We start from the raw sequence: 26,532 nt of genomic DNA, 5'->3' as shown, positions 1-26,532 counted from the left end.
TATAATTCAGGTTTAGTGAGAGAAGTCCCATTTTAGTATTGATTGTGCAGAATTGGCCACAGATATTAGAAGGACGAAATTGGCATTCTTTTTTTTTTAAGTACTGTATATTTTATTATTTATAAATTGTGTCATATCTTTTGTATCAGTAAAATTTATAATCTTGGTGTAATGTTTTTTAAAAATATTTTTTATTTTTCAATTATAGTTGACATACAATCAATATTAGTTTTAGATGTTGAACTTGGCATTCTTGATAAATTTCTAAGGAAGGCTACAAGTACAAAGTTAATATACATGGAAATGAAAATGTCTACACATTGCTTTGGCTTTCTTAAAATAAAAGAAGTTTGAAAATTTTTCCCAGAAAAATAATACGTTGTAATTTAAAAGTTTACTTGCTATCTGCCAAAACATAACTTAGCCTTGTAGTCTTTTTCTGTAAAATACAAACCCTGGTAAGAAAGTGGTACCTAGTAAGAAAGTAGATAAAGAAGGTAGAGCACAGGTGTTTGTTTGTTTGTTTGTTTGTTTTAAGAAGATGTAGTATAGGTTTTTTAAAGATAGAGGCCAATGTAAAATTCACGTGAGAAGACAAATTGCTCTGGTCATGTCAGTGTTTAGAGCTTGATATTGACAGATTGCAGTTTGCTGGGTTTTTGATACTAAAAGGCTGGGAAATAGCCAAAATTGGGCTAGTTGAATAAATGTTAATTATTAAACTGTCTCCTCTTATTAGAAGCCTACTCTGACCTTGCCAAGCAAAATTAATTGCTCCCTCCTGCATGCTTGCTTGCTTCCTTATAACCATTGTGTTTCTGTCTCCCTCAGGTAGATGGTGAACTTTTTAGGGCAGAGATGTCATATCTTATTGTGTATTTTCAGCATCTAGCATAATTGCTTACACACAGTAGACCATTTTAAACATTGGCCAAGTCACTTCTTAGTATGGACTTGTGCACAAATATAACAACATGAGAAGAAGCAACTATTGCAGTTATCACAGGGGGAGATTGAAATCAGAGTTAGGATGTGGCCAAGAACAGAGGAAACCACTATGAGATCGAAACCAGAGAAAAGATTTTTGCTTCATGTGGTATATCAAGCTATTTCCGTGTCTCATTTTCTTGGTACTTTGGCCTATGGCCTGAAATTCTTTTGTTTATTTAGTAGACATTGAGGCATGAAATTTGTGGGGTGACAGAAGCATGTAATTTTAATGCAGCTTAACACAATGATAGTAGAGGCATGTGCATTGAGCATTACTCTGTGAAAGAGGGAATGGGAGAAATCTTCATAGAAGGTCATGTTTTAGCTGAGTAAGAGAAGTGAGAATACCTCCTGCTAAGCAAACAGTCTAGAAGAGTGGCTTAATAGATGACAGTAGAGCCTAGGAATTGTGGCAGATGGGAGCAGCTGGTACATGTGGGCAAACTACTGGAAAATTAGGCAGAGATCTGACTGGGAGGAACCTTGTTTCTGTTTTTGCTTTTCTTCTCTTTATTCTTTTTGTGCTAGTCCTTGGAATTTTTGCTTTAACCATAAGTAATGGGGAGCCAATGGAGAATTTTATAGAGCAGAATGACTATCAGAAATGTGTTTTGAAAGGCAGATTGGCAGTCTTGTAACCATGTAGAAGATGAATTATAGGGCAGATTCTGGAGGCAAATAGATGGATTTGGAGGCAATTGCAGTATTCAAACAAGAGAGGACGAGTTCTTATTGTGTCCAGAATCGGCAAATTCATAGAGACAGAAGTAGATTGGTGGTAGCCAGGAGCTGGGAGGAGTGACTGCTAATGGGTGTGGGGTTTCTTTTTGAGGTGATGTAAATATCTGGAATTAGATAGTAGTGATAGTTGTGTAATCTTGTGAATATACTAAAAACTCACTGAGTTGTATATTTTTAAGTGGTGAATTTGATAGTGTGAATTATATCTCAAAGAGAGAGAGAGGGATGAAGAGTTCTTGAAACACGTAGAAACAATTAAAAAAAGGCCAAGGTGAGTTGGAGAAAACTCAGTGATAGAGAATTGACAATACTTGGAGACTGAATATTGGCAATGTCCAAAATTAAATAGAGGCTGGTTCTGAAGTTTCTAATTTCCATGATTGAATTGATAGGGAAAGAAATTCTGGAAAAAGCAAGTTTGAATTGTGTGAAACGTTTTGAATGTGTAATCAAGGCAAGCAGTTAAAGGTGCCCAGATTTCAGGAGACTCTAGGACTAGAGAAAGAAATGAGTGTGTAGTTGACTGAAGAAGCCAGTCAAACTGCTGATAGATTAATATCTTGTGGCCAATGGAAGGTACTGTCCCATTTGCCCCTTATCCTTAAAGCTGGTATAGAGGTAGTGGTGTTTGTTATTTTTAAATCAAGCTGAATCTTTATGTTACTTTTCAGGCAGAAGCAAGGCTGGCAGCAAAACGGGCTGCTCGGGCAGAAGCAAGAGATATACGCATGAGAGAACTGGAACGACAGCAAAAAGAGGTAATTTGGGGGAATAACCCTAATGTCATGCTAGTCTAAAGAAAAATCAGTACTTAGCTAGTTTAATTCTGAAGTAAAATTGATGCCCTAAGCTAAAGTAGGCTTAGAGATGACAGTTATTTATTATAGACTTAAAGGTCCTAGAATTTCAATTAATTATATTACAATATCTACATAGTAAAACACTGTGAAGTCATTCAACCTCACAGTTTTTAAGTGTATTTAATAATGGAAGAAAATATTCATGTAAGAAAATAAAAAACAAAGACTGGTAGGACTCTAATTTTGTGACACAAAACCTATATTTGCCCGTATATAGGGTCAAAAACTACTACAAAGAAGTGGTTACTATCAATACTTCAGTTTGTCTATAGTGGGATTATGATTGATTTTTATTTTCTTATGCTTTTCTGTATTTTATAAATTTCAATATGTTTTTATCATAAAGGAGAGCAAAAACAAAAAAATTTTAAATAGACGTATAGAAATTAGGCTGCTTGAAAATGAAACAACTTTTTTTTTTTTTTTACCCTTCTGACATTGACCTGGCTCTGAAAATCCCCATAAAAACTATTTCTGATGCTGTATTATTAGTACAAGGGGGAAAAAACCAGGATAGTATTAAACACTTTATTTTGATATTGGTGGTAGAGCCTCTGCTAATAAATTAAAAATGTGTATAGATTCCATATTGTCACAGCTCAAAACCAAAACAGTTGATAGATATGATGCTAATATTTTTTAAACTCATAGATAGATTCAAATATTGAATGCATTTCTTGGCTTGAAATGAAAATGTTGTAATGCATTTTCTTTTATACTCCTAAAAATTTAGTAAATTATAAGGAGATAATTATTAAATATAAGTTCTATTTATGGTTCTCTAAACCATAATTTCTCCTTATAATTTACAGAGACCCATGTATCTCTTATTAAACATATTTTGCTTACTAATTTTCTGTATTTTGAATGCGTAAGTTACTTTGAGTCAACAATCATTGTTCTTCAGGGCAAGTATATATGATTAACTTAAGGCTTTTCAGAGAATGGGATATTTTAGAAACTGTTCAGTTTATGAAACCTTTGCATTTGTAGCACTCTCATCATTCCTTTGATCGGAAATGGGGACAGATTCAGAAGTGGCTGGTAGGCCATGATTGCCTGTCCTGCATGTTGTGATCAGTTGCTGAAATAATGCAATATTGAAGTAAAACATTGACTAATAGTTTGCAAAGTAGGAGTGTTTGGCATGTTTGAACCTAAAGGTCAGAGAGTGTCTCTTCTGTCTGTAGTGGACTAAATGTGTACTTGGAGTCTAACCATTTCTGTTGTAGTCTTCAGCCTCACACTCATTTCAGAATGCTCCTGACCAAGAAAGATTGAGTCGATGAAGATGTTTTCTTTCTAAGGATTTGTCCTTCTCTCCTTTACATTTGGCTCTCCCGCATTCTCCTCTCACCTTTCCCTCTCTCCCTCCTTCCTTCTTTCTTTTCTCTCTCCTCCTCCTCTCTCTCTTTCTCTCGCTCTCTCTCTTTTTTTTTTTTAACAAATTAAGTCAGCAGAGTCTTAGATGACTCAAGTTGTTCTTTCATCTCCTTTGGAAATTACTCTTATTTGTTTACTTCTCTCAGTTCCTTTTCAAGTCTTCTACCATCACTCCCAGATTTGTTAGCTACGAGAGCAAACTGCAGTAGAATATTAATGTGAATCATTCCTAAATTTGAACTTTTTCAACTTATGTTCCCCAACTGTCTCTTATTGCAGGGCTTCTTAATTTGATAGGTGAATATAGTCTTGGGGGATGGAGCATGAAGCCTTAAAAACTCACATAAAGTTTTGTATATATGTGTATTTTATGTGAAATGCCCACAGGTATTTTTATTATCAGATACTCAAAGGAGTCTGTGATCTCTAAAGGGTTAAGAACCACTGTCTAACTGCTGCTAAACAAGCAACTTTCATTAGCAGATCCCTTCTATAGCAGTATTTTAAAGTATACTGAAATTAAAATATTTATGACTGTATTGACTTACAAATTTTAAATTTGTTGTTTTAATACTTGTCATTGTGATATTTTAGAAGAGATGGGGAAAGATATGTTTGGTTATTTAAAATTGAGGAACTCTGTATGGATGTGTTTGTTACTTTGGAATAGAACCTATCCTTTCTTATTACTAAAGCTAATTAGTTTTACTTAAAGTGTCTTCTGCATATAACTGGATTAACATTATTAATGATATAGTAAGAATGTTTTAGGCAGTGCCCTCGGGGGTTCCCTGGATCTATCTTTTGCTTCAACAGTGTTTGGACGGAACAGACCCAGGGACGCCCCTTCTTCCAGCCTCCGGCCACCCTCCAACCTCTTTTCCATTCGCAAACTTCAGAACCTTCTCAGCTATCCTTGGCCTCCGAGACCAGCCAACACCGTGTTTTGAACTTAATTTCTTATTGCCCAACAACCGTGAGCTCTCAGATCCTTCAGAATTATTCCACCGAGGTGGAGGCTGCTGTCAACTGCCTGGTTGGCCTACATCTGCGGGCCTCCTATACCTGCCTCTCTCTGGCTTCTATTTCAACTGCGACCATGTGGCTCTGGAGAGTGTGGGCTACTTCTCCCATGAGTTGGCCAAGGAGAAACACAAGGGTGCCCAGAGTCTCTTGAAGATGCAAAACCAGTGTGGCGGCCGTGCCTCCTTTCCAGGACCTGCAGAAACCTTCTCAAGATGAATGGAGTAAAACGCAGGATACAGTGGAAGCTGCCATGGTCATGGAGAAGAACCTGAACCAGGCCCTTTTGGATCTGCATGCCCTGGGTTCTGCCTGCACAGACCTCCATCTCTGTGACTTTCTGAAGAGCTATTTCCTAGATGAAGAAGTGAAAATCATCAAAAAGATGGACGACCACCTGACTAACCTTCGCAGGCTGGCTGGACCCCAGGCTCCGCTGGGCGAGTATCTCTTTGAAAGGCTCACCCTCAAGTATGACTAAGAGCCTTTGGAGCCCAGAGGCTTTTGAGGGACCCCTCTGCATCCCCCTGGTGTTGGCCTTGTGCCTGAGCCTCTCCCTGCAACCAATAGGCAGCCTTCTAACCATCTTGGAGCCCTCTCCCATGCCTTGGACCAAATTGAAACAATAAACCTTTTTGCAGCAATTAAAAAACAAAAACAAAAACTTGTGTGTAAATAAAAAATCACTTTTGCTTGTAAATTTTCCATAGAAATATTAAATTTCTTTTAATTATGTATTATAGTTTTAAAATTAAATTCCCTAGGATTTTAATATCTTAAGACAGACCAAAACATTAAACAAGAAGAAAAGCCTATATTAAAATCTAATATTTGAGTCCTATGTTCAAAGGCCATGAAGATAAACATACTTTTATCTCTGACATGTGTGCAGTTCAGGCAGTGAGTGTGCTAGATTTTTATGGGCAAAGGGGAGCAATTTGGAGTAGAGGCTTAAAATGCAGATGGTGACTAACCCAAGTCTCGACTAGGACTTGGCTAGGACTTGGACGTGCAGAGAAGGTAGGGTTTAATTTCAGGTGGGAATAATTATCACTTCTAACCCCTTGACACTCGCTTTTTACTCCTTTCAAACTGATTATTTCATCTCACTTTTATCTTATTCTTGGCTCTCTGGCTGCTTTCTATGAGCCTGTAGTAGAAGTTGGCATGTGATAGTCACAATATAAAATATAAATTACTAATAAATTCATGATAAAATAAATAATGCATATACAAACAATAGGATTGTCAGTTATTAGAAGGAATAATCTTCCCATATTAAAATTTTCTCCTAATTTTAATACTTTTTTTTTGTATGGGAGTGAGATGTTGGGATTGAATAGGGAAAGCAGGGGCATGAGGCTCAGGAATGAAGGTAACTTTGAATGCGTTCTGTATGTCAACTGTGCTAGTGCTTTTTACATATGTTTTCATTTCACATTGTAAGATACCACTATTTCCATGTTATAGATAAGGTGTTAAAGGATTGGTGAAGTAAACAACTTGCTTAGTCTTTGACAGAACCAGAATTTGAAGGTATGAGAGAGTACCACATCCACTAATGGATTGGGAGGCAAAAAGACCAGCAAGAAAAGGGCCTAAGTCTTTCTGGGCCTTCAAATAAACAGTCTAGCTGGTGATTCTGTTTTTAAACTGGATATCTTAATCAGTAGTTGTTGGTGACCTGAAAGAGTATGTGCAGTTTCTGAAGTTTCCTAGTTTAAAACTGGGGGAATGGTTCCAGCTTTGACTTAAATATTCTTTGTTGACAGAGAAGATGGCCAGATTTATTCATAGGGCTGTGGGTTTTTAAAAAATAAAATCACTTTTTTCTCATTTCAAGTGAATTTTTAAAAACAGTAGGTTTCATTTCCATTAATTTAACTGTAGCAAAACATAATTTTCCAAAAAGCTTTAAACAAATATATATCCATCTTTTAAGGCATTGTCCTGCTTGTTCAGCCTTGGATCTTTTATACTAATATAAGGACTCCCAGGACAACAAATAGGTTATGTTTTCCTGACTGTGGAAGAGAGCGATGCTCTGCCTTGTGAGTGGCACCTAAAAAAAGTTTGCTGAATTTTTTTCTATGTGCCCCTGGTGTTATTAATTTAAGGAAAACCAGTTGGCAATTTAAATACTATTCTAGTAATACTTGAGAAATGAAGCTCTTTATTCTTCCAGATAAAGAGAAATCTCTGTAAAAACCAGAATACCTTGCTGTTTTCTTTATGTTCTTTCAATGTAATCAGTGTAGATTTAGCTGCTATAGGATGGAATCTTTATGGTTCAGTTGACTAGTGAGTCAAAAGATATGAATGCTGGTCCCAGCTTTATGACTTTGTAGATTCTTAATCTTTTTGTGCTGCAATTTTTTTTTTTTACTGCACAATGAAGGGATCACTAGAGGATATCTGAGGACCCTTCTAGCTCTAAAAATAATTCTATGGTTGGTGCTAGGGTCTTTTCTTTCATACAAGGTTTCCTTCTATTTCCTTCATATGTACCACTATGCAAAAGTATTCAAGGTAGGGGGGAGTAATTAAAAACTACCTAAATGCCTGCCTTTTTATACGAGTGGTGGTGCTGTGTGGCATACTCTTAGTTAAAACATGTGTTTTGAGTCTTTTTGGTATAGTAATTTGCTTTGAGCTTGCCTTGCTGTTTGTACCATAGCCCGCTAACCATGTGTGAGTAATTAGATTTAGAGTGAAATTGATTAAAATTAAAAATTTAGTTCTTCAGTTGTACTTCTAGCATTTCACGTGCTCAGTAGCCACATGTGGTTAGTGGCTAAGCTCTTAGACAGTACAACATAGAACATTTCCATTGTTACAGAAAGTTCTGTTGGACAGTGCTGGTTTAAGATATAGTTTATGACTGAAATAAACTGTATCCTCTCATTTCAAATTAGCTGATCTGTATGGGGTTTACATTCTATTCAGTGGTCTTCTGAAGTCTTTTTAGCCCTATTTTTTCAAATGGGCCTTAAAAGAGCTGTTTAAACATAGAGGTCTATTAACACTTAAGGTATTTTATTTATAATTTTTGCAATAGGCATAATTAAAAATAAATGTGAATTAATTTGTCTTTGCTGCATCTATAATGGGATGTGTTTTTTAGAGGTAGATTTTTAAAAAGTGCCTTTGTGTGGTAGATGGAGTGAAAAGAAAGGACAGAATAAAAGGAAGATTTAACATTAAATCATGTGTATCACTCTAATCCGCCAAATAATCCTGGGAGGGGGCATGTAGAATTAACCTGTCTTTGTGGCACAAGACTCTTTAATCAAGCTAACTAGCTTAGAAGCGGCTACCCCTTAATTAACTGTACCTACCCTTCTGGGCTAATGCATATGTCCCCAGAACTTTTGTGATATCACCTGATAGTCAAAGGAAAGAAATTTGCTTGGCTTCTTGCATATTACATGTGTCTTTTATATAACAAAAATGTAAATGAATTCCTAATGATCAGAACACCCTATTGGACATTGACTCATTGAATCATAGTAGTGCTTATAAGTAGACTTCTGAAGAGATTTGATCAAATGTATCGATGTACACAGCAGATGACAAATGAATTTTTTGGAATTATATTTAAAGATCATGACGAAATAAGACATTAAATGTGATGTTTCAGTCGAATTACTCTTTCTGTATTTGCAATGAATCAACAGGTACAGTCACATCTATTCTACTTCTGTAATGCTGATGCTGTAGGTATTGATTTATCACTGTCATCAGTCATGACCCCAGTTGAACCAATTGTATTAGAATTTTAGTGCAATTTACTTTAACACTTTGGACCTTAAATTCTGAAGAGCAGAAGTTTCTTACTGTTTCAGTTGATTAGGTTCTAGGGATTAGGTGTTTGGTTTCACATGACCTGGGACTTAATGCTCCATTGCTAATAGATAAACGTGGAAAAATTTAGAATTGCGTTTAATTTGTCAACTTTTAGGTTGTAGTCACTTTTCTTTGCTCTCTTCAGAAGGCATAACTTTTGAAATAACTTTACTAGCTCTAAAATATTTATCCAATGTCTTCTGATTTTTAGTAGTTTTTCATATTAACAGTACTCAGGGTCATTTAGTTGTTCTTTTCCAGTTAAAATGGTGAAAGACATTTTTTTCAGTGAGCAGAAAATTATAACTCAAATCTTTCTAAAGCTATAAACTGTCTCCTTAATACATCTCCAATAAAATAAACATTTCTTCTTTCCTTGCATAAACTTAACATTCACATTGAAAAATATAGATAAAAGTTGACTTTGAATGCTGAACTCAATTTCTCTTTGTTAAGTATGCTTGCTTATTTTTATCTTGGTATGTTGAATTCTCTTCGTCATGTGTAGATTACATTCTACAAGTGGTCAGACATACATAAACTTGTTGAAATAAAAAAACATTACCAAGATTATTTCCACTTTCTTTCCAACTGAAGCATGTGACTGCCCCAAACTTAGCTTTTGAAACTGAGCAGTCCACACCTGCTTGCTGTAAGGAAGACACAGCTGTGCTCTTAACTGACTGTGCTTTGCTCGGTTGTTCTGGTAGATAACCCTTTATTCAGTGATTAACTCTCCGTGTACTTTCTCCTTTCCCAGGAAGATTCGGAAAGGGCCAGGTATTCCCACCGGTCCAGTCATCATCGTCCTTATTCGGTTTGTAATATCTTGTAAACTTGCCTCTAGTACTTTTCCTCATTAACTTAACATAGTCACTCACAAACTTTTGTTTTTATTTTTATCAGGGAGTTGAGGAGGCATTGTCCATTCGAAGTCTTGGCAGTCACAGGGTTGGTACTTTAAGCTATTTACACCACAGTAGCAAAGCTACTACACCATTTCCTAAGCAATCTGAGAATGTTCATATATTCTTTTGCCTTTTTTTAAAGTAGAAAATGTTGGCAGAGTCCTTCCATTGCAAAGTGATACTTTCTCTCAAATTACTGCTATAAGTAAATCAATTTTAAAATCATGAATATTTTCATCTATTATCATATGTACTCTTTTTCTATAAAATGACCTCTGATTTTAGAAAATAGTCACAAAATAATAAGATTGATTTTATAGAATAACATCTGCATGGTTCTAACTTTCAGATTTTTCCTGTTTTCATATTTTTAAAAATAACAATTGGGAAATTTTTTGAGGCTCGAATGATTAATTATAGTTTTATTGCATGGAAAATTGAGCTACTGATTTGAAAAATTCCCTTGTCATACTTATAGAAATTATCATGCTTCAACATTTTGATTAACATTTTGCAGTGTGCCTCAGGTTTTTAGCATACATTGTTGTAAATCAAGATAAATGAGAAGTCACTCATTAAAGGCTTGCATATTGTGCCAAGACACTGATCTCTCTCTTCTTAAAGAATTGTGCTTTAAACTTTAAAGCAATACTTTTAATTTGCACATTGATGATATTATATATATACTCACATCCAGCTTTTTTCATTGGTTAAGTAATCTTTTATGTTAAATTCTATATTTGTTAATTTTCCCCCAACTCTGGTTTTCTTCCCATCTTGTATATTGTATAAAAATATACTGTAATGAAACTAAATATGTTCTGGTATGTTAGTTATTGATGTGTTTGTATTCTTAAATAGTTATTTACTCTGGTTATACTTCTTATTGGAAATAAATCTGAAAGTTCACTAATGACATTTAAAAGAAATATAATTACTGTCTTTTTAGAGTAAGTTAGTAAACTAGTGTTTGAATCATAAACATGATGGTTAATTACAAAAGTTTAGATTTATAAGAATATTAAGAAGCCTTTGCAGAAATCTAATCAGCAGCTTCAGAATTTTACTGGAGAAAAACTTCAGGACAATAAATTTGTCATCCTTCTCCCTAGATATATATGTGTGTGTGTGTATATATATATATATGCGTGTGTGTGTATGTGTATATATATATATATATATATATATATTCTTTTCTTAAACACTTTGAAAAGAATCATAAAGGGAATTAGTCAATAAAAGCTTAGAAGCTGAGTGTCTTGAGGGTTTTGAAAATAATCCCCTCTCTACACTTTTTTAAAATGTATGGCTTTTTTGTTTTTGTTTTTTGCTTTCTATGATAATGTTCACAGTATGAAGTTTCACAGTTATTATTAAGCTGGTTATTTGTAAATTTGTATGTGGCCTCAGGAAAACTTGGTTATTGTATATTAGTTTAACCTAATGGTAAAACCATGGAAGTTCAACCTAATTCAAGAGTCTTTAAAACAAATCTGAAGACAAACAAAAAAGAAATTTGTAAGTAAGCTAATAAGGAATTGTTACACATAGAATATAATTTCCATAAAAAGAAAATCAACTCATTATTCTATATTATATGAGTTGATTTTCTTTTTATGGGACTTATATCATTAAATACATTTAAGATATAACCAGAACTCTCACAGTATTTTATTTCATTATGGTAATTGTGAAAATTTGTTGCTATGGGAAAAAGAGTAAAGCTCCCAATATTTAAAAAAATCAGTGTGTGAATTAAAGTATTAATAAAAATTTTACACCCTAGAGGAGACTCTAGTACTTTACCATGTGTAGGTTTATATCCAGCACATTTTAAATATTTAGACTTCCCTGGAAATAACATTGTTTAAAAGAAGTATAATTGAGATTAGTTCTTTTCTTTTAACTAGATAATATTAGGAGTTCTAAGTTTTCATCAGATTATTTGCCTTTTAAAATTCCTTTACCATTTACATTAAGCTGAGTATGCAGACAACATTTGTTCTCTGTAAAAATAAATGTGGTGGCCTAAAACACTGACCTAGATTTTATTGGAGTTTGCTGTTTAATTTTTGGGTTTTGGTATTTCTCTGCCAGTTATCTTTTAAAGTATTATTTTTACTTATGAGCCATGTATTTAAAAGCCTACCACTTTTGGACCTTGTATTTGATGTATGAACATTAGCAGTACCTGGAAGTGAAACAGATGTATTTATGGTTTATACCTCATTCTTAGGACTTTGATCTTTCCTTTCGTGCAATTAACTTTCAGATACTGCCCTCTTGAAAGGTGGCCTGCCAGAGCTGTTTGGGCTGGAAACTGTGTCAATGCTATAGACATTCTGTATTAAAATAAAAAGAGCAAAGATGGTTTAAGACTGTGAGTGATAAGTTTTGGGGAGGGAGGATTAAATAAAAACCCCAAGTTTAGAATTGAAACAATATGTTGCTTTAAAAAAACAGTATGTCTTAAAAAAAAAAACCCCACACACACATCTTACAAATACTTGGTCACTGCTTTATATACTGAAATACAAGAAGACTATAAGATAGCCATCCAAAATTAGAAAATGAGGTGATCTTGAATCAGAACAGTAAGGATACATTGCTATTTCTCACTGGTGGAGATTTTTTTTTTTGTATATATTAGTTCCTGTTTATATGTCAATGGCCTTTGTATAATTTTAATGAATTCAATTTTAATATGCTTCCAATTTATTTTTTGTCATTTACTGCTGCTACACTGTTTAATTCTGTTGAAGAGCCCATCGAAGGATATAACCGGAACACATTGGAGCAGAGGCAGTACACTCAAAAGGAAAGACATCATGGTGTGTAGTCCAGAAAAATGTGCAGTGTTAGTGTTATGCATTTGTTGTTGACACTCGGAATTCTGGGGGCTTGAGTAATTGGTACATTCTAATAGAAATTGATACCTCCTGAACTTTCTTTTTCCAACATGTTTGCTATACATTTGATTTTATTTCCAGATGAAAACCTTTGGGCAAGTTTCTCTGAGAGTTAAAATTTTTTCATTTTGATAGATTATAATAGCAAATTTGGAAATGTTTTAGCTAGAGCCCTCATATTTTCAATTCTCCTTCCTTTGATGAATTATTTTGTTTTTAAACAACATAAATACAACTGTCACTTGGTGGGGCGGGGGGTATTAGTTCTTTTTGTTTACCCAGTGGTTCTCGTAACGATTGGGGTGTCCAAGTTATGGATTTTCCTACTAGGTAGATTCAGCAATCTTTTAAAACCAGCTTAGCTCTGTATTATATTTTGGAAAGGGAAAATTGACATAGGTTAGTTTCTGTTCATTTTGTTAAATCCTGTGCCTTTGTAAAATGCCGTTGGCGCTACAGAAAGGATGAAAAGAAATAAGACATGACTGTTCTTTTCAATGAACTTATCTGGTTCAGAGGATGGAGTAGTTTGTATGCTAGAAGGTTTGGCTTAAGTAATAACATGTTTTGGCTGTGGTGTTTTTAAAATAAAAAAGATAATTTGTTAACTGATAAAAGAAGTACATGAAATTTCTTTAGAGAAAGAACTTTATTTTCAAGGAATTGTCACTCACTATACAGTGGCATTTACCATTGCACATCATTTACCAAATGCACACCTATAGGCACTTTAGAAAATTTTGTATAAACAAGATTTATCTTTTTACACACATAGTAACACTTTTTTGCTTGCCTTTGCTGTTAATTTCAGGATAATATAAGAAAAGCATGCAAATGCAGATATTTTGCTCCAATAGTTTTTGGATTTATTACAATATCGTTTTCACTGAATTTATACCAGTGGTGTAATTGTACTACTTAGCCTTATACTATTGAAATATATTTCTGGGGGTTTCTGCAGTATCTTTTATAAATGACCATCTCATTGGGCATGAAGGGAGGGCCTTTGTTCTGCTTGAACTCTTATTTTAATGTTTTATTAGAACTAGATTGTATAATTTTGTCTTCTAGTATATTTTAATCTTTTTAAAATTGTAGATTTTACAACAAGAAATGCATTTTATACCGTGATCCAGTATACACCTGCAGATATGTCTTTGTTTCAATAAATACAATATGAAACAAAGTTTCATGAAATAATATTTACTCTTACTGTGTATGATATACTCTGATATTTTTCTTCTATTTCATTTTTTTAAAAAAATTCTGGTTGAACGCAAACTGATTTCATGAACTACTCATGAGTTACAACCTGCACTTAGTAAAACATTACTCTAGATCAGGTTTTCATTAGTGTTTCCTACTATCCTAACTAGGTATAAGAGTTGCAAAAGAAATATGTATATATACACCAAACTACCTGAAGAACTTATTCATTGTTTTTATTTTTATTTTTGTATACATTGCTTCTCTGGGTAAGATTGCTTAAAAAAATATAAGCTAGAATGCTTTAAAAACAATTAGGAAACCACCAATATAATTCAGTTTTTGGGTTTGAAATGTGGTGATCCGTGTATTATCTTATTTTCTTAAAGACCCTACCTGAAATGTGGCTTTCTGTTTTTATCATAAATTTTATATATTTTTCTTTGATTTATACTTAACGCCACACTTATGTATACTGTGCATTCCACACTATGCTTGGAGCAACTTTCTGGTTTTGTTCAGCATTTTTAATAGGGAATGTTCTTGGGGAGGGCATTTTTTCAGGTGTGTGTCTATAAGCAGATCCAAGGGAATTACCCCTATTTTGATGCTGTAGTTGTTTCTTGTAAGCTTGATTAGTTATGAGCTTTCGCCTCACTACCTGTCTTTGCCTTGCTTTTATCCTGTTTAAATGATGGGAAATGATGGTAACAGTCACAACACTAAAAAGTAAAACATATCTGGACTTCAGAATACTTATTTCTTTTATTTTAAGCCATCTTTTAGTGTGTTTTTTCCTAGTGTACTGAGATTGAATCATCTCACCATTACTGATTATGAAGTCTGTATTTGAAAGGGAACATGCAGTTTTACATTATAGTTTAGCAATAACTTATACTAGGAAAGGGGGGGGAGAATATTCTTTAATTCACTGTAATAGCCTTTGTGTTTAATAATTTTGGGCTTTTTAAGTAGTGCTGGATTTTTAATAACTTTGCAAATGTTACTTTTTTCCCTCTTTATATTTGATTTTGGAAATACAACCAACTTTCATCTTTTTCTGAAATCCAGTATGATCCTCTCAAGGATAAATCGTCGAGACTTTCATCATTAGTATGTAGTGCATGACTTTGTGTTAAATGTAGTTTTAGTTTATAAATACCTGATGATACTAATCATAGAGTGTGACTAACTTTCACAGGTTTGTTATGATGTTTGGGGAAAACATGACTAACAAAGCAAAAACTATTATTTTGCAGTTGTGGCATGATTAACATTTGAATACTTTCCTTTAGAATTTTAGGATCAGATAAAAATTATTTGCCTTCCTATTCAGGACTAAGATTGGTAGCAATATCATTTCTTAGAATGATGAACCACCCATCTGACACCTACTTGTCGCCCCCAGAAGCCATGTTTCTAGCAGAGTTTTGGTACACATTGAACTATAGCAGCACAGGCCCACTGTATTTCATGCTAGGTGTCACAAGCTAGCAGGTGTGACTTTGCTAAACAGAAAATTTCCAGCAGTGACAGTGGATACCTGAAACATCAGTTATGTCCACTCATTTTTGCTTAGTTTGATTTGTTTTTTATGGTATGTCATTTTAGCCAAGGAAGTTAAGCTATAGCATGTTTTAATATTATGTCAATAGATTGCCTGAGTTTCTAGGCTGTATAGACATCTCTTAAAATGCTCAGGCAATGTACAAAAGGAAAGATGGATATCTCATGAAAGAGAAATGAGTCTGTAGTCATTGATTTGGGTTCCAGCTGCACATGTCGTAGACTGCCTAGAGCAGACTGTTCATGGGTAGGACGCTTCTAGCTGCACGTCCTTATTTCAGGCAAGCAGAGCCTACCTAGATTGGATTTCTTGTCTACCAATTGACCAGTTTAGTAGTAGCGCTGTTCTTTATCCTGGCATACACACTTGGCTGTGTACTCCTAGAAGAAGTTATGTATCAAGACAGTGCTATCTTCAAAGGGCTCATGTATAAGGTTGTTGTCTAATAATGCTGCTGCTGTGCGAGACAGCCATACCATCTTTGCTTTTTTCCTCCTGAGCAGCACATACCATGGGACCACTAACTTGGGTTAGGAATACTGTCTGGGGCAGTGCAATATCATGTTCTTTGTTATCTCAACCTTGTTTTTTATTGATCCAAAGGATTGTTTTATGGCCTTTAGGTAAGGAAGACTATAGAAGGAAATGGACTTCTTTGTCACCATACCTTTATAAAAAAGATCGACTCAAATGAGGTGTTGAGTGAAGTTCCCACAAATATCCTGCCTGGCTGTGTCCTAATTAATTGTTTTTTAGCTGGCTAGACACTGAGCTGGATGGCCCAGGGGTAGGTAAGAGGAAGTGCAGATGTGCAAAGAGGTGTTATATCTTAGCCAGTCAAGTACAGTGAATCATTTACTAACAGCTGGAAATTAGATTGCATGTAGACTACTCTGTAACTCATATGGACCTTTCTGTGTATAATTTCGTTAAATTAGTTTTAAAACTTCACTACATAATTATTATTCTTCATATATTTAACTTCAAATGTTTACTTTCAGAATCATTCTTATGGAATGAAGAAGAGAGCTGGTTCTCATAAAGACCTGCTGGTTAGTTCCGTTGTGTCTCGTATCACATTATCTTGTGCTGCTGATTACTTTTAGAGAACTTAAGAATTATGACTGCTTTGATGTGCGATTTGATAATATACTGGAACATGATTTGCCAGAACCTTATTTAAAAATAATTTTGTTTTCAATATAAAATTTAATATTAAGTTAATATACACTAATCCTGAGGGCTAGAGGTTGGACGGTGTCACAACCTCTAAAGAAGTTCATTAACAATGTATATTCATATATGAACTGTCCTTTAGAATATACCTCAAGAATAGGTTAAGTGAGACATTCTTATCCTTTAGAAATTAAAATAGATTAAATTGTGGTATTATAGGTAGTATCAAACTCACAAATAGGCTTCATCCTAAAAGTTTGTTAGTAGGTCTGATTTTGAGAACTTGGAATAAATTATCTGGTAGGTACATTAAGGTATTCAGTGACAGAGTTCCCATGCTGTCTTGCAGAAGACTCTTTGATTTATAATGTGATTAAACTGCAGCACTAATAGTGCTCTCTATTCCAGCCACCTTGCTAAACAACATTTCTATGGGGAAAACAAATGTGCCCAGAATGCCTATTTGTGATGCTGGGAACACCTGTTCCTTGTTAGGCTGCCACCGTACTGGCAAAGGACGTGCAGTCCCAAACTCCTTGCTAATTCAGGGTTCCCACAGTAGGGGCTCTGACCATTGCTGGAGTGGAGAGAGGCTCAGGAGACTTTGGCTTGTAGAAAGGAGGAGGGAGGAGAGAATATAATAGAGAGGACTTTAGTAAGAAGGCTCGGAGGGTCGAGTATTGGGGACTCTGGGGAGAGATGACTCATGGTGCCTCATGGAGGGTGAGTATATGGAGGAAGGCAGGGCCAGGAGAGGCAGGGGTTGGGTAGGAGTAAAGATGTCCCTGATTACAGTGTCGACAGTGGAGGAGGCTTTCAGTCAGGAATTGCCTGAATTTCCTTAACCTTGAGTTAAAAACAATGGCTGTAGAAGTTAGGAAGGGAATTCCGCCCCCTCTCCCCCACAAAAAAACCCCCACAATATATAGGATTACTATTTTGTACAGTGTATTGAACATAAACCACCATAGATGTTTTAGACCAGACCATATTTGGTATGTTCTCTCTTTTCTCTCTCTTTGGTAATTTAATTTGATCAGTTTATTTTGACAAATAATAGATCTAGGAGAAGTTTGGAAAAAATGACTGTTTAATAATAGCTGTGACATTGCCAAATGGATTATAAAAGTGGCAATTATTCAGTTGTCCTGGATTTTTTAAGGACATGCCTATGTATAACATGAAAATAAATCACTTATTTTCATTCCATTTTACCTGAGGTTTATATTCTTGTTTTTAAAGTAAAAAAAAAGTAATTTCTTTGAAAACAGTTAACTTTAAATATTAATCTTTTTTTGAGAGATTGAAATTATTATTTTGATTTTTATTCAGTACTACTTAATGCTCTAAAGTCATTGTTTGTGGGGACAAGGGGTTTTGCAATCTCAGATCTTGCTTTTGTGTGTTCAGATTTTGCCTTTGTGTGCTGTTAGGTTAACCATTTTTAACCTAAGAAAAATGTGTTTGATTTTGCTTCTTGCAGAGTGGCCTCTACTTTGACCAGAGAAGCTATAGCAGTCTTAGACATAGCAAACCCACCTCTGCCTACTACACTCGGGTTTGTCTAGAGTTTTTTGGCTTCCTGTTTTATCCAACTTTAACACATTTCTAATGTCCTATTTTGCATTTTGAATAGTTAGAACTAATCTGTGAATGACTGGTTAGACTATACTAGTTTGTGGTAACTGAATTCATATACTCCATGTGAGTAAATTTAAACAGTGGAAACTATTGAATTACCATATTTGTGAGTACCACTAAAAAATTTTTTTCTGACAAAAAATTTTTAACATACAAAAAAATTAAAAGAATTGCTTAGTAACCACCCAGTACCTATCACTTAGATTCTACAATTAACATTTTACTGTGTTTCATTTATTAATTATCTATCTGTCCCTCTATGCATCCATCAATCCATCTTTTTTGGGGGGTGCATTTCAGAATAATTGTAGGCATCAGTACATATTATGTGTATGCCCTTTTAATAAAAGCTTACATGTGAAAAATTAAACTGTAAGTGGAATGAGAAGAATGTAATTATTTGCCCAATGTTAAAACCTTTGTTTTTTTCAAGGCATCTGGCACATCATACATTTAAAATGCATTAAATATAGCACACAGTACACTTAAAATAATTCGGTTGTCAAAACCTACGCACACAATTAGATACTCTTATTATTTTCTGTGTCTGATTAAGCCTGGTAAAAAGGAATTGAAAAGTGTGTCTTCAAATGATGTCAGGAAAAAAAGATTTAATTCCTTTTTAAAAAATGGTGTGCCTCGGTAGTGCATGGATTCATTGTGACCAGTACGTTCTACCTGATTAAACAAGGTACTTTGTCCATACTTGTTTGGAAATACAGGTTTTTCTGTTCTTTTCCAGACACATGAGTGTTTCTGTTCTTTTCCTGTTCTTTTCCAGACACAAGAGTGTTTACAGTGATAACTTAGTGCTTACTTATTTGGGTCCCCAATAATCAGGCTAAGGCCATTTGGAATTTGACGTGAGATCATTGAAAATATCACAAGAGCTGCTGGTGACTGGGATGTGGCCACAGTTGGCCACACTCCCTGTGCCATGGCCCTCTTTTCCTGAGTGTTTTCTTAGGTTGCCGTCCCATCTCCTAACATTAATGTTCAAAGACCAATAGAACGTAAATAATGTATAGAAAACTATTCCAAGTGTTTTTCTTTCTTATCCCTTAAAATTGGTATTTGAAAAGATTTCTAATGATTAAGTTTCTCTCACTTCATGTGTAACTTAAGTACTTTAAGCACTCAGGAATTGCTAATGAATTTTGGAGTATAAAATAAACATAAGTCTTCTGACCGCATGACGGTGAGATCAATTCATACTTTTTCTTATTCTCATTCTCTCCCTCCCTCCTTCGGTCCCTCCCTCCCTCCCTCTCTCCCTCCCTCTCTCTCTCTCTTTCTCTCTCGTTTCATTGTTTTGTTTTTCTTTCTTAGCAGTCTTCTTCCCTCTACAGTGACCCTCTGGCAACATCTAAGAGTAACAGGGTTAGTACTTTCTGAGAAATATGTTGCCTTCAAAACTACCAGTTGCCTTCCTTTGGGTTAAATCATGTGCTTTTTTCATAGGCCTTACCTACTGCAAATTCTGGTCTGCTGAGAAGCACCAGTCTGGTTTGTATTTTCCTCTTCCAGCACGTGTACTCCTGGTGGGGCCACTGTCAGGGTGCTGACTCTGGCTTGACAACTTCCCTCCAAAATCGTCAAGAACACATAGCTTTAGTACTATGTGTACTGCAGAGTGTGTGGCTTTTGCTTAAAATACAAAACTTTAGGGGAGTAAAAATGAGCATATTCTCTTCATGGCGGTAGATACTGCTGGCTGTTGGTAGGCCCTTGCTTAGAATTGGTTTCCTATAAAGAAGATAGATTTCGCATGAGTCCCACTACGCTTGCATACTTTTGTGAGATGGCTTGTCTGTGGTCAGGATGTCATATTTTTATTTGGGACAGCTGTGGCCTCGGCCACATTAATACTAAGCTGTAGTAAAGCAAGCTGACTAGAAAGCAGAACAATAGCTCTTTGTAATGTGCAAGTTATAAGTTGGTTGCTTTCAAGCTGTCGTTTGTTGTGTCATGGTCTGTTCAAGTAGACTGGGAACCTGAGGCTTTGTAACTTAATTCTATTGTGACAGCGGGCAAAATGCTTTCTATTTCACTTAACTTTCCTGCTCTATTTCCTCTTTTGAGATAATAAATTCATAAATGTTAGTTCTCCTAGTTCGATAACATGATAATTAAAGGAACTACTGTAACGTGCTTTTTAAATGAAGCGTGAGTTTGAAGTTTTAAGGAGACTGATATATGAACTTATGCATATAAATGAGCGTTATCACCTTTAGAAACTTTACCTTGGGAGGCTGTTCACTTATACCACTCGTCAAAACTTTTTTGGAACTGAATACTGCAAAGAAGTTATAACATTCTCAAAATAACTTTGATGCTGAATAGATAAATGGTATTTCCTTTGTTCTTTAGGTATCATTGTATGATGGTGGATTATATAACCCTTATGGTTCTCGAACTGTAAGTCTACCCAGGGGGAGATGGTGAGGAGGGTGATGTGTAGGTGGGCACAGTTTACTAAGAAATTTGAAAAAGTCATTTCATCTGACCTGTAATACTCTACAAGCTGTGATCCATCAGCTAGCCAATAGTGACTCACCCAAACTGTGAGAAAATGCATGCTGGAACTCATGGCTTAAAATACGAGGGAGTATAAATAGAGGAACCTCTTTTCTTGTTCAGGAAGAGAGTAGTCCTTCTCAGGGCATCTACTTCCTCTCTTTTTCTTCCTGCCATGGGCTTGAGGGTGGGAGTGAGGTAGAATTTTAGGCTAGGGAGTCACAGTTACCTTGACCCTGGGAGCCAGGGGCATGTTAGATCCAAGGTCACTAATATATTCCCAGCAGGACAAAGAGCTGATCATTATTGTAAAACTTTTTTTCTTGGAAACTTTATAGCCATCTGAATATAGTTATTACTCATCAAGGACAAGTTCAGCCCGAAGCAGTCCTGTGGTGAGCAGTCTAGTCTCTTCGCATGCTTTATGGAAACTTTTGGTTGTTTCATTAATCTGTACTCACAGTTTAGAATATTGAGAATGTGGTGTGTTTCACTCTCTTGTGCATGGATTATCATTTTCTTTAAGTACACAAACTCAGAGTACTAATTTGTCCTAATTAGTGGTTTCTGTATGAATATGAATTAGCATGTAATTTCTTAAATGAGTCTGGAACCGATATCATTAGAATTTTTTAAAAGTTTATATGTAATTGTCATTCGTGTGGAACTTCTTGTCTCTTCAGTGGTCACGATTCAGTGTATGAGTTGGCTACCTTGTGTTTCTCTGTGCCATCTCTGTTTCCTGTAGTGAGCCATTTCACTTGTTTGCCAGCTCTTCCAAGTGGAGTGGAAGAAGAATAAAACCAATCAGCTTTTAAAAATTGTTACATAAAAGACAAAACAGGGACAATTCTAATCACCTAATCTTTCTGGAGTATTAAATTATGTTTAATTTATAAAAGTAATATTAGTTTAAGGAAAGTCCAAAGTAAAAGTCTCCTGACCATTTCTCCCATTTCCATTTTTTGAGGGAAGCCTCTACTTGAGCATTTTTTTCACAGGACATATGTGAATGTCCTTTATTTGAACAGTATGTATATGGACTCACACATACTGTTCTTCACTTGTTAAAGTATATTTTTGTATTAATACATAAGGATTTATTTCATTCTTTGACATTTAAAAGATTTTTGAAAAGTAAACCGTGCCCCTTACTTTTTCCACTAAATGCCTCTTGGAGATAGTTTATGTCTGCACTTTCTTTTTAATGGCTATAAGTTATTCCATTAGTTCATGTGCTGTACATTTCAAAGATCACTCCCCTAATGGTGGACATTGAGATTATCAGATTTTTGCTACTACAGACACACTCGTACAATGAACATTCTTATACAAGTATATTTTTGTGTAATTATATGAGTAGTTCTTCAAGGTGAATTGCTAATCATGAAATGGGGGGATCAAAGAATATGTACATTTAAATTATGATGTATATTGCCATACTGCCCACCAAAAAAGACTGCTAATTTATAATTCCAATAGGAAATTATGACTTTAGGAGCTACCTTGGTATTCTTGATGAAGTCAAAATTAGAGAAGTTATTAAAACAGTTTCTTAATAGTCAACACGTTTTACTTTGTGGCGTGGGACAGGTAAGCTATGTGGGCTTTCTTTTACATATATGTTTGCCTCAGTCCTCCTGCCATTTCCAAGTGGCACTTCTCAAGGATGCCACTCTTATAGTTAACAAATAATTACTCAGAGATGTTTAAGGAGGTAACAGCTTTTTCACCTTAGGAGGAAGTTTACTTTTAATCCACTCGGTAATAAAATTCCACTTGGCAGGTCTTGAGCCTGGTAGCATTTTTAATGTCCCAAGTATAATGGCCTTTGCAAACAAAATTGTTGCGATATATTTTCAGTCAAGTGTAGAATCTTGTCCTTGTTTCCTGGCTGGATGCTCTTTCATTTGCAAGTGGGGTTCAGAGTTATTATCTTAGTGATGCCAGAATGGTTTCTTAGTGATGTCAGAATGGAGGTAACCTACATGTACTGAAGATGAGTCTTTTACTGCTGGTGAAACAGGAAGAAAACTGTAGGGCGATGTTAGAAATATCTCCACTAGTTGCATAGGAATGAATAAAGGAAAATAAGAATCATCATTTCAGTGTCCTTGCTGGTAGGAAATTCTGTCTTTGACTTATATTAGTTCACTTTAAAATATCCTTTTATTTTCTCTCCCTAACGGAAACAGTAAATATATTTATTAACCCCTAATAGGATTCCAAAGAGCCTAGAGGTTTAAACATGAAATCCCTAGCTAGTTTTGGCTGGTTTACTCATGCTCCTGCCCCTTTTTCTTTAATTTAACTTAAAAGATTAAAGTACTATTTTATTCTTTGTGCTTTTTGGAAATATCTTTTGATTTTTAATGATAGTTCATCATATCTTGAAACATCTTTTGTATTTAATGATGTGCAACAGACAGTGCCAATTATAATACTTCTGTAGTATATTTGCATGTTTCCCAAACCTTACCTAATATGCTTACAGTCATGTTAGACCTGTAGTGATATTGAATTTTTTTTCATTATCTGCTTTTAATATCTATAGTTTATCGATGATGACACTGCAAGCATTGCGTCTTCTGGTCGTTCCAGTCATGGGCGAAGGGAGAGTGTGGTGAGCGTGGTTTGCATGCAAACACGTGAAATGCGTTTTAAAATGGCAGCACTGTGTGATCATTTGAAATCTACAGGAAAGTGAAATTTGCATTTGGCAAAACGAGTATTTTTCTCACATTTAACTTATAGGAATAATTAGCCTTCAAAATGTGTTCTCGAGGAAATATATTCTCAGTGGTCTGTGTAAGCTTTCATTAATAATAACTTGCATCTTCACACCTCTTGTGTGCTAGTCATTGTGTATTGGAAAGATTTTCACTTTTTATTTTTTGTTGCTGTTTTACCCACATATGTTTATGTGCACAATTCACCAAAAACAAAACATTTTAAGCAAAATTAAGGCTCCCACATTGTGTAAAACTTATAACTATGGGTTATAAGTCATGTTATTAGTTGCTTTCTTTGTTGTGTATTTAAGTTTAACCATTGCTTATACATCTTTTAAGACGTGAATATTTTCAGAGTTTCCAATGGCAAAATTTGAAAATTCTGGTCTTAGAATTCAACTGGAGTAATAATTGTAGAGGCAACTAATAGCTATGTTAGAATACAAATTATATAATTTCAGGTTATTCTTTTGATGAAGCTGGAAACGTTACAGAGAGCCAATAACATTTTTGCTATATTTAAGAACTGATTTGAAAATTACATTGGTAAGGATGGTGTGTCAGCTCAGAGTCAAAACAAAGAGCCCAATAACTTGGAGGCTACAATTCCTTTAAGAAAAATAGAAGGCTTTTTAATACAAGTCATGTTTTGTGAAAGATTGTCAACCCGACGTTTCATAGAGAAGAGGAGCGAGCACCAAGTGTTTGTGAGAGTTGTTGCCCCGAAAGCCAATGATTTAAGTAAGGCAGTTGTGACCCATTGGCAAGCCAACGAATGCTCATACCCATAGCTGAAAGAGAAAGAACAAGCCACTATCATGAAAGCATCTTGGAAAGGCAGGGACTTTAAAGTCACGGTGCCTGAGCTCGATCCACTTCTACAACCCGTTAGTTAGTCTGTTAATGGCAGTTTCTTTATTTTTACAATGTAAGTGTTACTATCTTTGTAGGTAGGCTTAATATGTGGAGTAAATGAATTACTATATAGAAAATAACTATCAAAATTCTGAAACAGGTACCAATAAAATCCTAGATATGTGTAAATATAAGTTGTATTACTGTCACTGTCAGTAAAAATACTGTTGCTTGATCGTATTAGCCCTTAGCAAAACTTTATAGTTTTAAGTCTCGTCTCTGTGGATGGGCTTTCAGATTCCCTTCCTGGAAGGGAAGAGTTTTTAAGCAAGGTAATCAGAGCTGAAGTAAAGAAGAGCTGAAGTAAAGAATTGTGGATGAGTGAGGTAAAAATGTCCATTATTTATTAATTCAACAAACGTTTATGGAGTACCTATTATATGCAAGGCACTTTGTTAAGTGCTGGAAGTAATGTGGTAAACCAGACAGACCAGATTTCTGACTTCATGGAGCTCATATCCAGTGAAAGAAGTAGAAAATAAACTAGTAAAGAAAGGAACAAAAAGAAAGTAACCCTGGGACTGTGAAGAGAAAAAGCAGGTGATAAGCTAGTCAACATTGAGGGGGGTGTGTGTGTCCATTTGGATGAGGTGGTTAGGGAAGGTTTCTCAAGGGACATGACCTTTGAGCTGACACTTGAAATGTGAGGAGCCAGGTACTTGAGGAGCTGGGAGCAGAGCTTTTAGGCCCCTGCCAGAGTCTTAAGCTGGGAAGACTGGGTATGTTTGGGGAACCAGAAAGAGTCCAACATAGTTCTTTGATTTTTCTGTTCTACAGTTCCTGATATTGAGGAATTTAAAAAAGAGGGAACTGTGGAAATTGGGTAATAGGTCCAGTAAATACCCAGCAAATAATTCTGCATTCAGCATGTATATGCTTAACAGAATTGGTAGCTAAAATGAATGATAAACTTTGTGAAAAGTAGTAGGCGCTGTAGGTATATATTATCTTAGAAACCCTCTTGGTGGGGACAATGCATGTATTAAACATAGGAGACTTTGCTGGCCCTCAGGCAGTAAATGATCTCTGTGGAACTCTAGTTAGGATGAATAACAGCTTATCTGAGAGAGCTGTGATTTCATTTCTGAATCCCTTCACATTTTTTAAAACTTTTTTGAGTAGCTTAATTGCTATTCAATTCTTTCATTTCATGATACTTTATCACATACCAAAAAAAATTTTCCTCCTATATGCCAATGTTCTTATCTTTTTCTGCTCTCTTTTCTTAATTTAAATCATCTCATTTTTTTCTGACAAAGGTTTCTGCCGCTGATTATTTTAGCCGCTCCAATCGGAGGGGCAGCGTTGTCTCTGAGGTGGATGATGTCAGTATCCCAGATTTGACCAGTGTGAGTGTATTGCATGGGGTGGTTATGTTGTATCAGGCTTGTGACTAACAGCTAATACATTAGCTATTTTAAAATCAGGAACTTAATTTACTGCCTAGGAAGTATTTATTTAAACATAGGAGCATAAAATAGTAATTTTGTTTTAGAATGTATATATTGATATATTCTGATTTTTAAATAAACTTTTTTCCTATGGAAATTTCTCCCATAGAGCCCATCAGCAGCTGCAGCAATTATAATATTTTGCAAATTTCATTTATTTCTTCCCCTTGCACTCGCTTTTTTCCTCTTAATTATTTTAAAGCAAATCCCATACATCATGTTATTTCCCAATAAATAGTTCAGTATGGATCTATGAGAGTTTGTTCATGCTCCCTATACCATTATCTTTCCTAATGAAATTAAAAATAATTTCTTAAAATCATCTAATACCTAGACCATATTTAGATATTCCTGATCTTAAAAATTTTGTTCCCTTTTTGTTTTGGCAAATCTATAAGATTCTAGTTAGACTTTGAAGGTTGAACATCTGCCAGCCTCATTTTCTCTCTGTGACATGTCCTCTTTGTGGCTGGAATTACTGTTGTTTTTTACCCATGGACCAAGGTTGTCCTGATTATCAAGCACTTTGAAGCCGATGAGAGGCGGTGTTTCTTAACAGGAAAGTTAGATAGTTTTTTAATGGAGAGATATTTATATTTAGCACATCACTGGTTATATTTAAATAGCTATTTCTGAATGATTTTAATCCTAGAAAGCAATTTTAAGT

At 35.0% G+C, this 26,532-nt stretch overlaps 1 protein-coding gene across 26 annotated transcripts in view; it reads left to right on the top strand.

The window, feature by feature from the left end:
- LRRFIP2 (LRR binding FLII interacting protein 2) overlaps positions 1–26,532 on the top strand; it is a 102,483-nt gene that overhangs the window by 34,185 nt on the left and 41,766 nt on the right. For 6 of the 26 annotated variants that reach the window (XM_023535946.1, XM_023536034.1, XM_023536134.1 and 3 more), the window contains exons 3-13: positions 2,403–2,489; positions 9,604–9,660; positions 9,750–9,794; positions 12,514–12,582; positions 14,938–14,979; positions 16,435–16,485; positions 18,093–18,167; positions 20,621–20,668; positions 21,106–21,162; positions 23,322–23,390; positions 25,674–25,763. In XM_023535946.1, the coding sequence (XP_023391714.1) occupies positions 2,403–2,489; positions 9,604–9,660; positions 9,750–9,794; positions 12,514–12,582; positions 14,938–14,979; positions 16,435–16,485; positions 18,093–18,167; positions 20,621–20,668; positions 21,106–21,162; positions 23,322–23,390; positions 25,674–25,763 (690 nt within the window). The remainder of the gene's footprint in view (positions 1–2,402; positions 2,490–9,603; positions 9,661–9,749; positions 9,795–12,513; positions 12,583–14,937; positions 14,980–16,434; positions 16,486–18,092; positions 18,168–20,620; positions 20,669–21,105; positions 21,163–23,321; positions 23,391–25,673; positions 25,764–26,532) is intronic. The other 20 variants (XM_023536450.1, XM_023536525.1, XM_023536397.1 and 17 more) reach the window with 13 other exon arrangements.

This window comes from Pteropus vampyrus, unplaced genomic scaffold (genome assembly GCF_000151845.1).
Source record: "Pteropus vampyrus isolate Shadow unplaced genomic scaffold, Pvam_2.0 Scaffold1, whole genome shotgun sequence".
NCBI lineage: Eukaryota > Metazoa > Chordata > Mammalia > Chiroptera > Pteropodidae > Pteropus > Pteropus vampyrus.
The sequence above is the reverse complement of the archived record's forward strand: the minus strand, read 5'-3'. Positions and strand labels throughout refer to the sequence as shown.